Here is a 13,084-nt window from a genome sequence, read left to right as displayed (position 1 = left end):
GGCACAAAGTCACTGAGAAACAATGGACCACTCAAACTCCGGCTCTGGAAGACGGAGCCAGAGAATTTCCCAGATACGACGGGGACGAAACGAGAACTTACCAGGCCAGATCTGGTAAAAACATTCTCAACCCGGAAGAGTGGTATCAACAAGAGAAATAGCGGCTAAAAGAAGAGTACGAGCGAAGAATAAGGCGGGATCAGATACAAGCCAGAACACTGACATACGACTCGCCACCTCCGTCTCCACCGCCGGCACCCGGCGCACTCAAGACCTGGAGTTGGAAGACAACTCTAGATCAGCCGGTCGATCACTTGCAAAAATCCGTGAAAGAAGTTACCACACTCAGCATAATCTATCTCACAGAACCCCACGAGATAACCGCCAGAAGGAAATCTTTCAAGAAGAAGATTACACGAGTAATGGCAGCTGGGACTATGGTAGGGAAACCTCTAGCCGACCCAAGCCGATAGTGAAGCATGCTGAATACTTCAGCGATGCAGAATAAGACTTCACCTAACCATACCACCCCGCTACATTCGCGAAAAAGTCGAAGTTCATTCCGCGAATAGCCACCGCTCCTTTCCCAACAAACGTCAAAATCCCGAGTAATTTAGGAAAATACAATGGGATGACCGATCCAAACGATCATTTGTTGAACTTCACAGCAGTCGGAAGAGTAAACGGATGGATGCTACCGTATTGGTGTCACATGTTCGCACTGACACTAACTAGGGCAGCTAGAGAGTGGTTCGAGAAGCTACCTGATGGTCAAATCAAAAGCTGGGACGACTTGGTAGCAAAATTTTCACAGCATTTCAGTCAGCAGCGTAAGCACACTCGGGACCCATCAGAAATCCTGAGTGTTGTCCGCCGAGACAATGAATCACTGGAAAACTTTATCACCATATTCAACAATGAAATCTTGAATATTGGTGGAATCAGTGAAAACATGTTAAGAGGAGCGTTCCGAGTAAACGCAAAGATCCTAGAGATGGTCAGATGTTTGACAGGCCGGGATGGCATGCCTCAGACTTGGGACAGAATCATGTCCACAGCCAAGGTCTTTGCAGCAACAAAAAAGTTGCTAGGACGGCCGCCTAAGCAATCTGCAAGGAACGAATCTCGGAACGCCCAGCCAAAAAAAGAGGAGAGAGGTTCAATCTGGTCAAGGATCCAGCCCCCGGAAAGTTCATTTAATCAATTTGATGCCAGATCACTGATCAGGCAAAAACAGAAAGATAGAACAGGCAAATCCAACCGGCAACATTGGACCCCCTTGAAGAAAACACTGTCAGAAATCCTGACAACAGAAAACATCGAATTCAAGAAACCCCAACCGCTGACCAAGCGAGTAAACTTGAATCCGAACAAGAACTGCATGTTCCATGAAGATATCGGAAACGATACAAACGAGTGCATAAGCTTGAAGAATGAGATCGAATCCGCCATAAAGTCCGGAAAACTCGAACACTTACTCAAAAACGTGCGACAAGGTCCACAAAAGAATACAACTCCTGCAGACAAGGGCCCTCGCAAAAGCAGATTAAAGACTTGAATGTTCACATAATTCAGGGGGGACACGCTCGGAAGTTTAAACGGACGAATGCGGATAAAGATGAGTGGAAAAGCGAACCCTTAATTTTTCCAAGAATAAAAGGAGGCCCATGCATGAAGCAACCTCTAATCGTCATGGCCCTGTTCGGTCATTATTGGTCGCAGTATGTTTTCTTTGACACAGGAAGTACTTCCGACATAATGTATAAACAACGTTTCGAACAGTTGGACGATGAAGATAAGGCAAAGCTAAAGCCTGTGCACGCCCTAGTCTCCGGGTTCAGGTATGAAGTCATGCATCCCAAGGGGGTCATAACATTCCCGGTTACGTTAAGTGACAGAACTCACACAAGGACCGAGGACGTTGAGTTCCTCGTCTTACCCGCGAGATCAAAACATGACATAATCTTGGGGCAAAAGGCAATTGGTGACTTCAACGCCAATCCTTCCACGGCACAGGACGCTGTAGGTGTTCCCACACGAACAAGAATAGGCATTATCCAGGTCAAAATAGATTATCCGGGCGAGAGGCAATGGGCTGCATCAAAATAGATTATACCAAATTTATATGGCAATCCCAACGTGGCCCAATAAAATAAAATTAGGCGGTGGACAACATGTTTTAAATAGGTTCTTGAACTAAAAGGGAGCCTGCCATGAGGAAATAAAAGAATTAAGGAGAGCCTGCCATGAGGAAATAAAAGAAATAAAAGGGAGAGCCGGCCCTACAGAAGTTAGAGGAGAAGACGAGGCAGCCGAAAAGCAAGGAGAGAAGAGAAAAAGTCGTTGGTTCAAATAGAGAGCATTTGGGTTCAGCACCTGCTCATCCAAACATCATTATTATTCGGTTTGATTTTATTGTTTTCTTTATGAATTCAGTTTTTAAACCTTATTTATTTGTTTTGTTCTTGAGTATGGTTGTTGGCTAAACCCCTAAACCACCTAGGCTTTATGATGAACTTTTGTTGACGTTGGATTTTAGTTTGGATTTTGCTTTTGTTTATGGTTTATGATTAAGTAAGAGGTTTATTGTTATCCCTTCGATGCATATGTGTGCTTAGGATTGTTTGGTGAGTTTTATTGTTTCACGGTTTCCTTAGTGATTGTCTGTCATATGATAGGATTCTGTTAGGTCATCTACTGTGTGTTTTTGACTAGTTTATGGTTTATTTGTAATAAAACCATAGGAACAATATTAATAAATCGAATAGAACTAAGTCTGCTGCTAATCTAAATAGCTGAAAGGTGATAGATTATATGATAAGTCTTGGTTGTTTAAGATTGCTATATTTAGTTCTTCGTAAGGAGTCCGTCTAGGTTTGATTTTTCAGCCTTGTTTATCTAGTCGAGTGAATACTTTAAACTACCTTTGATTTCTCCGCTGTAAGGTAGGATTTCTTATAGAGGTACTTGTCATAAAATAAATTAGCGACCGTAAGCGAGTCTAATTAAGCTGGTGTTTTTAAGAACTTATTAGAAACCCATTGGTGTCTTCTGAGAAGGGTCAGGGGTCCTGTGTTTAGGTTTTCTTTAAGTGATTATTTTAAGATCTCGGTTCCATAACATGCATTTTCTTACTATTTGATAATTGATACATTAGAGATTCTAGCCTAGGTGGTTGCTTGTCATCATCTGAATTAAGTCCAGGTTTAAGTCGTCTTTAAGTCTTAGTGATTAATTTAATATTAGTTTTTTTAGTAAAACCCCCCAATAAGAATAAATAAATAGTCATGTCTGTAGTGGAGTCTAATTAGCTAGTTTACGTAATTTAAAGAGTCTCGTGGGTTCGATATCCAGACTTATTTAGCTGTACTAGAGTCAACCGGTTCACTTGCCGGTTAGTAGTTTAGTTAAGTTAAGAGTCTAAAATTATTACTTAATGTCTAGATTAGTGTTTATTTAGCTAATAAATTAATAACTAGTTTTAGCACATCAGCGCCCCCTTACTGGCCTGCGTGCCTGCTATTTCGGTCTGCGTACCAAATTTCGTTATTTGAAATGATACTAACACGAATATAGTTGCGCAATTACCCAATTTAAAATTTCTTAGAATATTAGTTCCTGTACGGATAGGCCTGCGTGCCAATACTTATCCTAATCCTATATTTTGGATACATGATGGATTTAGCTCGCACACATTTATATTGTACTCATAGAAGACAAAATGTAAAATCCATGCCATATATACATTCAAAAAAGAGATTACAGGAACAAGAGAAAAATAATTTATACAACAAAATTATTCATCACGAAGATAGTCGCGGTGCTGGCGAACGCCATCCTCCGCCTCAGCAAAACTTTGGATAGCGTCCTGGATGGGAAAATGCAGTTGGTCAAAAGCATCCATTTGCGCATCATACTTCCATCCACATCCACTCCTTGAAGGCCAAACTCCTCCAAGGGACGCCCCTCCCGAGCAAAGGTTATCCCCTCCTGGAAGCCTGCCTTACGCCCCGAATTACTTGATGCACATAGAAGGTCAGCAAGGCAGTTTCCTAATTCATCTCCTTTGTGAATACGGGAGATAACCTACGAAAATGATTCAAGAATCAGCAAAATAAACTTACAAGTTATGATAAAGACAAGAAAACCCATACCTTGGGAAAACCTTCCCGCATCAACCAGGCACAGTCAGAAGAAGCTCCCTCAGCACTTAACTTCAGAGCGCCCTGCTCACTAATGTACTTGGTGTTTTCCTTGATCAGGTCTTCAATTAATTGATCCTTTTCAGCAACGACAGCATGAAGAGTACTGATAGTTTATTCCTGAGCTACAAGGCGAGCTTCAACATCATGCTTGGCTTCCTCTGCCTTAGCAAGCTTAGCCTCACGGGCACGGGTCAGAGCACATGCGGCCTCGAGTGCAGCATTCTGCCACCGACATGCCTCCTCCCAATCCTTAGCAGCGGCATCTTGCCGCTCCCTCTCCTGCTCAAGAGCCCATTCAGAATCTCTCAACTTTCACCTTTCAGTGTTAGCCGTGAGACGATATTTTTCCCTTTCCGCCCGGAGCTATTCCAAAAGGTTCTCCTGTGAACCCCAGTTCCGTCCCATGTAGTTCCAGTCCCGGTATATCTTTTGGGTCATGGAGACCAGATTGGCCAGATGGTATATATATGAATTACCAACAAATACCCGGGACCGGTTCTGCTGATACTCACGCTCCGCAGGGGGCACGCCCTCATGAATGAAATCAAAACACACGTCCCCGTCAGAAAATCGCGAGGAAGGAGTCAGATTCCATTCAGGGACATGCCGGGTAATCCCGCCCTTCAAAATGTGGCCCCCCTCCTCCTTCTCGGATCCATGAGGAGGCGAAGGAGGAACCACCACCCACTCGGAAGGCTCCTCAGTTTCATGAGCAGGAGGCAAAGTCAGTGACTCCAACTTCCGAGCACCATAGGAAGTTGAGCCCTCCCTAGACTTCCCCATACCAGCAGAGGACATTCGGCTGGGGTCACTCTTAGTGGGAGGAGAATCCAAGAGGATAACAGGGACTGCACAAAAACAAACCGCCAAGTAAGCAGCTAAACAGTAACACAAATCCATAGAAAAGTACCTGAGATACCTTTAGTGCCGACTGCAACACGGTAGCAAAGACGAATCCTCTTCGCTTTCGGAGGAGGAGGAGGAGGAAAGTCCATTTCCTGCTTTCCACCAGCCACCACCAACGGAACGTTTCCGGAGGATGGTTCATTCACCTTGCGATCAAAGGCTGTATCACAAATACATTCAATAACCAATGAGAGGATGCAGAATATTATCCTTGGTCTTATCAAGGACAAGTTACCTGTCGCAAACAAGCCCTCAGAGACTACAGGCTCCTGACGGGTTTGTTGAGGAAACAAAAAACTATCCTTGGATTTGTCAAGGATAGGGAGCTCCTTCTTATCGCGGGCAGCAACGTGCATAACCCCAGGCACACCAACAAGAAGAACAGACAGTAGAAGACCCCCAACTGCACAATAAACCAAGGTTAGAAACCGGGATAAGCCTAGAAAATATTACGAATTTACTTACATCCATCTGGCTTCTGGAAGTATGGCACCTCATTCGGATAAGGCCACAGGTGGCTCATCCCAGCCATCACAAAGGGCAGACTCAGGGATGGGACGCATAGGAGTAAGGGTATGGGACAATCGTTGGTACCACCCATGCCTTTCGGGACGATCAACGAACGGCAGGGCAAGCAATGGCTGATCCGTCGAATGCCAGTACATGGATGACGGGACCACGTCCTCCCGAATCCAAAAGAATTTCCTAGCCCAATGAGGGTCCAGGAGAGGTGTATCCACAGCAATAGCCTTCCGATCAGTCGGAAGGCAAACATATCGACCACCCCTACCATGAAAACGGTAGAACACGCCGAACTTGTCAATGGTGGGCATAATGCCATGCACCCGGCAGCAAAATTCAAAATGGCGCATGCGCATCATCGCCGATGCATGAAGCTGAGATATATGAATCATATTACCAGTTATCAGCTTACCCAGAAACCGGGTAACCGGAAATCGGAGATTCCCGGAGCTAAGGAATTCGGCGAACACGGCCATCTTCCCCACCGGAGATCAGTTCGCCTTTGAACCAGGAGTCGGAAATTCTGGCTCCCATTCTAGAGCTATACCATAAGCATTGACGATGTCCTGAAACCCTTTGACGTCCCAATCAATGGTGACAGAGACAATGGTTTGATAATCAGATCTCGTCGACGCCATATAACCGGCCAAATATGGATTACAACGAGCTATGGTCGCTAAGAAATTTCTTAAAAGAGAAGAGATGGTTACTTTAGGAACTCCGGCAAAGATTAATACAGCTCTTCAACACAAAATAAGGAAGACGAATAAGGATCGATGGATATATATAGTGATAACATTTAACGCGTGAAACACTACAACGCAACCGTCTTCCAATCAGATTGTGACACGTCAGGCTGCCAAAATCAAAAGTAAAAAATTTAAAATCCCGAGGTACGGCGAGAGCCAGCTGTCAGACCTTTTTCTGCGCAGTACAGACCTGTCACACCTGTCAAATCTCAAATATAATCGGCAAACTAATAGTTCTACAGTAACGTGACAAACTAAATGCTTTGGCTGACACGTCAGACATTATCGGAATGCAAGTTACAACACAGAACAAGAAAAAGACAAGTCATAAATATAAGCGGAAGGGTTATCAGATAGGAAGTCATCAGCGATCTGAATAACCTTCCCGAGGAACAGAAAGAACTACACTAAAAATGAGAAGTTCAACACAAGTGAAAAAGAACAATTTCATTTCATATATACACAAGTTTACAAAACAAGAAAGGAAGTACATTGATAAATCTACACTATCATTCTATTCATCGCGGGGGACCTCCTTGCCCTCAGCTTCCGCGAGCAGCTTATTCACATGGAGGCGCAGCTCACCAACAGTAGTAGGCTCGCGACGGTTCTCTTCTATATACTTCAGGATGTCAAAGGAAAGATTATCAAAATAATCCATCCGCGCGTCATATTCCTTTTGAAAATCCTGGCCTTAAAGCTCAAACTCCACAGGTGAACGCCCCTCGCGATCCATGGTGTACCATTCCTGGAAACCAGCTTGGCGACCCACCCGTGACGAGCTGACCAGCAAGTCAGCTATGCAGTCCCCAAGCTCAGGCCCTTCCTTGATGAGCCTGACAATCTGGGCCAAGAAAGAATCAACATGATATTCTCATAAGACGCAGATAATTGAAATATTTACCTTAGGGATGCCGAATTTAAGAAGCCAGTGTCGTTCATTCGAGGCATCAGTGAAGGCCTTTTCTAGACTCACCTTCTCTTCAGTAACGGATGCGAGGCGGTCGTCCTTCTCCTGGACCTCGAAAGCAAGTCTCCGAACCTCCTCATCCCGGGCAGCAATAAACTCGACCTGAGCGGCTACCCGCTCCTTCAAACGCTTATTCTTCTCCTGAACAGTCAGGAGAGCAGCTTCTTTCTTCCTAGCCTCCGCCTGGGCAACATCCCTCACCGCTTCAGCTTCGATCATACGTTGAAAGGCGCGCTCAAGGTCGGTTTGCCCAACCACCCAACCCTTAATACCTCACGACTAGTTGACAACACATTAGCCAGATGATAGCTAAGTGCTTGCGCTAAACTAGCCTGATTTTGGGAGTGTATCCTGTTACACTCAGAGGGTGGGAGGCAATGTTCAAAGAATTCTTGACACACACGCGGATAGGTAAAAAGCGCGTTTGGGCCAAGATTCCATGAAGGACGAAAAAGAGAATCCCCCTGATGCTGAGATAAAGGATTGGAGGATTCCCCCTTTTCACCTGTGGAAACTGGGGGAGTCTCAGTTCTATCCTTGGGAGACACAACCTCAGTTTCCACCACTACCTCAGGTGGCGGCATATCAGCATCCTTGGGAAGCACATCCTCGCCAACCCTCGCCTGCAAAACCTCCGGAGGCTGGGAAGGCGGGTGCGGTGCAGCTACAGCTGTTGATTCAGAAACAAAAGTTAGATGTTTACAACATGAGTCCATGAATATTACGCATTCAGTTACCTGCAGGTTGCCGCACAGAAGTCCTACTCTTGACCCGATCCTGGAGCCGGGTCAATCTGATCTTCTTAAGGGGGGGGGGGGGGTGATGTGTTGTATAACACACGTATTTTTCGCACGTTTTATCTACGTATTATATTATATTTTATATTCATGTTGTAGGTTTTGGGTGAAAGAAAGAAAGAAACTGAGCTTTTGGAGAGGTTTACGAGCCTTTTACGCATACGTTTTCAAGTAAACAACTCAAGGCCCGGCCCGTATGCATCATGGAGGCCCAAATCTTACATTATATTATAATATATAAAAAATAAAAAAAACCCTAGCTGCTGGACAGCAGCCGATCGCAGGAAACACAGCAGCAAGGGAGGAGCAAAAATCTTTTTTCGGCTTAGGGTTTGAAGGTTTTGTCGGCTAGGGAAGGAAGAAGACACAAGAACCAAGCCTCGGTCCCCATCGTTTTTTACAGCAAGAACAGCCCCGGAAACATCCATATCCTTACATCTTTTTCATTGTTCATACACTTTGATTTTCTTGTTTAATTGTTGATTTGTTTTGCAATTACTTGAGAGATTGAATTGTTATTGATTATTGTTGATCATTGGATGATTGTTAAGATGTTTGGTATGGGATTAATGATGTGTTTATTAATAGTTTGCTGCTGTCCAAAAATGATTCTCGGCTAAACTTGTTAGTTCTACCTAGGAATGATGATTCTTGTTAGTGTTTGATAGGTTTTATGGATTGTTTGATTGATAGACTTGAATTGCTATTGTAAAGTTTGATTTAGACATGAAATAGGTTGTGTTTAAGGGCTGGAAATTTTAGTGATTCATTGCATAAACCCCGTGTGTTGATTGATTAGTTTTGTATTGATTGATCGGTGCATTGTTTGATTCTAGACTTTGTGTTTAGGGTTTGTTTGCGGTAGGTACAACCGTAGGGTTTTGTTGCGTGATTATTTGGATTAAGTACAGCGGTTAAACACCTTCCTTGAGACCGAGAGGTGATAGGAAGTTAGGGTTGTCTCACTGCCTTTGCATGCTAGAATAAGGATTGCGCGAGAGCAAGTTCGTTTCTTGTCAGGTTTAGGTGTTTGAGCAACTAGTTGATCTATTTTGGTTTAAGTTGAATTGTTCCTCTATCCTTGGTTGTGTAGTATTCATTGCCATTAGGGTCGAGTGTTGGTGAGACCGAGAGGTGATCTAGCATTAGAACACGTTAGCAATTGTTTCCCGGTTTGGTCGTTTTAGCCAATTTTGAGTAGTTTAGGCTTGTTGAGTGAGACCGAGAGGTAATCCAGTGAGCCCGAGCGATCCTTAGTCGTGTCATCTTTAGGGACCGGTGTCTTGAAGTCATCCAATCCATTAGCTTGTTAGGCCTACAATTTGATTCAGACCTAGGTAGACGTTTTTCTCCATCCGAAGTCAACTCAGTTAGTTTTCCGTTAAGTTTTCTATTTTAGGTAACTTTTGTCAATCAGTCTTGTTAGTTCAGTTAAGTAATTAAAAATCAAAAATTAATTAAATATTATTCTAAGGTAGGTCTTCTCTAGGGTTAGTGATCGTTAGCGTCTTACGTGTCCACGTGTTCGATACTCGGATTTCCTAGGTCTATACTACTTGCGATCGATACACTTTCCGGTTGTGTGTGGTTTTAGGATTTTCGTTTTAATATTAAAGCTTAGTTGTGAGGGTCATATTTATAGGTTTATTAGACACACATCAGGGGGACCCCCCCCCCCCAGCTTTGGTAACCTTCCCACCGGCAAGGTCACCGGCACCTTTGGCTGCCTCACCACCAGCAAGTTCCTCGGCACCGCCGGTTGCCCCTCCACCAGCAGGATTAAAAGTCGGGGACACCTCCCCACCAGCGGGATCCTCAGTGTCCACAGTAGCCTCACCACCAGCGGGTTCATCGGCGTCAGAATCCTTATTCAGACCGGATACACCAGCAATATCCACCTCTTCATGCGGCGGATAATATCTACAATAGCACGCAATACGCCAGCATGAAAACTCTTCAGAGTACCGGGCGGGGAACCCTCACTAGTGGATTCATCACTAGAAGAAAGGACTACCGTCCCATCAGGATGCATAACGGTGAGAGGTTTAGGATTCAGAATGTACACACCTTGAGCCACCGCGGACTCGTTGACTACCGGCTTTGTGCGACCACGGGTGGGAAAAAGGAAATTACCTTTGAAGTGATCAAGAACAGGCTCTTGATACATCTCCAGGGGCGTCCAGAACATATCCCCCACGACGGTGGGAACAAAAACTTCAAACAACGAACACTCCCCTGTAAGAAAAGAAAAAAGAGAGCAAACATGCATAAAAAAGCATAAAGAACATCAACAGACACAGTAGAGGAAAAGCTTACGTCTGTCGTCTCGGGAGAAGTATGGCTACTCCGCAGGATATGGCCATAGGCGGCTCATCCCCACCTGGACCAACACGGACTCAGGGATCAGACCCATAGGAGTAGGAGTCCGCATCAATTTCTGGAACCACTCCTAGCCCTCCGTGTCGGCAGTAGAAAAAAAAATTTAGTATCAGCGAACGACGAGTCATGGCCAGCGGAATAGCGTCCGCATTAACCCACAAGAACTTGTTCTTCCATTCATGAGCACTCCTAGGAGGCTCAGTCCCTATCGCTTTCCCCTGAACAACGAAGCTAAACCAGCTGCCGCAGGTTTGAATTTTATAGATCGCAAGGAAGCGATCCACCGTAGGCTCCATCTCAAGGGCTCTACAGCAAAACTCGAAATATCGGAGCCTCATGACCCCGAACGGATGCAACTGAGAAATATGAATCTCAGATGCAACCAGGAAATCACCAAAAAACTTGGTGATGGGCAATCGGAAATTACCTGTGGTGAAAGACTCACCATACAAAGCAATCTTCCCAGCCGGCGGCTGATCAGCCGTAGAACCAGGGGAAGGAAGCTCCGGCCCCCACTCCGGCGCCCAACCCATAAATGTTGACAATGTCCTGGAAATCAGACGGTTTCCACTTGACGCATATATTTTCCACCAACCCCTTCGACGTATCCTTCTTTCCCTTTTTAGCCTTGCTATCCTTCTTCTTACCACCAGCCATGATTGATCGGAAAAATTGGAAGATCAAAGGAAGAAGAAAAACAGAGAAGATAAGAGGATTGGAGGAAAAGTTTTTGCAAGTAAGTCGGCAACTGAAACGGCCTCTCATATATATACACATCGCAATTAATACGAAGAAAAAGGGATCCAGCTCACACGCTAAAGCCATCTAGTCAGAAGACGACATGTTAGGCGGGAACTGACAAAACAAAATAATTTTGAATCAGCCGCATAAAACTCGTGCACCAACCTCGAGCACCACTCCTGACATGGTTCGGACAAGAGACGTCACATCACAGACGCCGAAACAGTACCCCAATACAAAAGCAACAGGATTCCAAAGGGCCATCAGTTATAACCCGTAGCAAAGGCCCCAACATAGTTCATAATTCCACCCGCGACATCGCATCACGGAAGCAACAATGGACTGGGGGGCTTATAGAGGGAGGGTAGTAAAACTACCCACAGACCCCTTATCCGACCTGTGGATCGTCAGAAGGCATCTGCCACCCAAGGATCCCTTATACAACCCGCGGATCATCAAAAGACATCGACACAAGGAACACGTGGACTAGTAAAGCCATCCACAATCCAAGACATGCTTTATGGATCTCCATCATAACCCACGGACGGCCACGCGAGCATCCGCAGAGGGAATCCACAAACAACTCAAGGGACTCATCACACGTATGATCTCCACGTGATATGGAAGAGCAGTTGTAACAAACTATTTATAGAAGATCCTCCTAATACCACCTGATAGCGACATCAGCCAAGGAAAAAATGACACCTGGACACGTAATGGCCATCCCACGACGAGCACAGATAATGGCTGTCCCATAAACGGGTCCAGGCTGTCACACCCAACAAAGGCTCGACACGTGTCCATTCAGGTAGAAAGGGAATAACTTGACACTGACAACTCCACCAATCACCTTCCCACACCCCCGGCTATAAATACGAAGATCATCTCTTTAAGGTATTCATTCACACTCCCAAGCCTTACGCAATATACCGGTACTCGTTTTATTTCCGATTAAGATACAGTACTGATTCTCACGCCGGAGGGTGGTTACGGGAAGACCTCCCACTCTGTCCTTCCCGTAGCGAGACTCAACGGTGTTCTGTTTTGTAGGCATTAGCTTGGATCTGCTCTCATAACACTTCAGAATACTCACATCTGGGGAAATACCCGATCAGACTATCCAGTTCGATTTAGTGTTTCTAAAAAACTTTTAGTTTGCCATCTTGATAGTTTCTTTGACTTCAAATTATAATCTTTGGACAAATGAAGTTATTGGTATGAAACTATTAGCTTGCCATCTTGATAGTTTCTTTGACTTCAAATTATAATCTTTTTCTTTATAGTGTAGATGTTTTCAATGCTCCGGTGGTGGTTTCATTACTCTGGCGACCGTTGTTGCTTTGTTTAATTAATTTATGCCGGTTCAAATTTTTTTTCGTGAATAAAAAGGAATATGCAGATAACATGTTTGAGCATTTTCCTGTATGGGTTTTGTTGAATGGGACTCAAAGCCAGAACAAACAATGGTGGAAACGCTTTCGCTTAGAATATTGATGCAGTAGATAGAAAGATTAGAGGAATGCTTTCTACTCTTGGAGACACGTTCACTCGTACTATTAGTCCAAAGGTGCATCTAATGTATTATCACTATCTCTTTTTATTTAGTTGTATTGTTTAATTTAACATTGAGTGATGTTGTAAAAAATCAGGAATACCAAAGTTAAGTTTTAGATCTGGAAGTGATGGAAACGCACAAGGAGTCGGTCTCTTTGTCAATGCTGAACCAGAAAATGGCCATCTGGTAAGTGTAACACATCCATTTATTTCACATATTTTCTTACTCTATTATGATATTTTACTGTTCAGAAATTTAAT

At 44.3% G+C, this 13,084-nt stretch overlaps 1 protein-coding gene across 1 annotated transcript; it reads left to right on the top strand.

Annotated features, from left to right (window-relative positions):
- Window positions 1-631: 631 nt before the first annotated feature.
- LOC143593705 (uncharacterized) lies at window positions 632-1,558 on the top strand. The gene has a single exon (XM_077073256.1). The coding sequence runs from the start codon at window positions 632-634 to the stop codon at window positions 1,556-1,558; it is 927 nt and encodes a 308-aa protein (XP_076929371.1).
- Window positions 1,559-13,084: the final 11,526 nt, after the last annotated feature.

The sequence above is a fragment of the Bidens hawaiensis genome, unplaced genomic scaffold (genome assembly GCF_021521415.1).
Source record: "Bidens hawaiensis isolate Kalapana, Puna unplaced genomic scaffold, B.hawaiensis_p1.1 tig00042544_1, whole genome shotgun sequence".
In the NCBI taxonomy this organism is placed as follows: domain Eukaryota; kingdom Viridiplantae; phylum Streptophyta; class Magnoliopsida; order Asterales; family Asteraceae; genus Bidens; species Bidens hawaiensis.
Note: the sequence above shows the minus strand (reverse complement) of the source record. Positions and strands in the feature narration are given on the sequence as shown.

Bases quoted from the DNA above. Each gene is read 5' to 3' on its own strand.
- LOC143593705 (XM_077073256.1), top strand. From the start codon at position 632: ATGACCGATCCAAACGATCATTTGTTGAACTTCACAGCAGTCGGAAGA.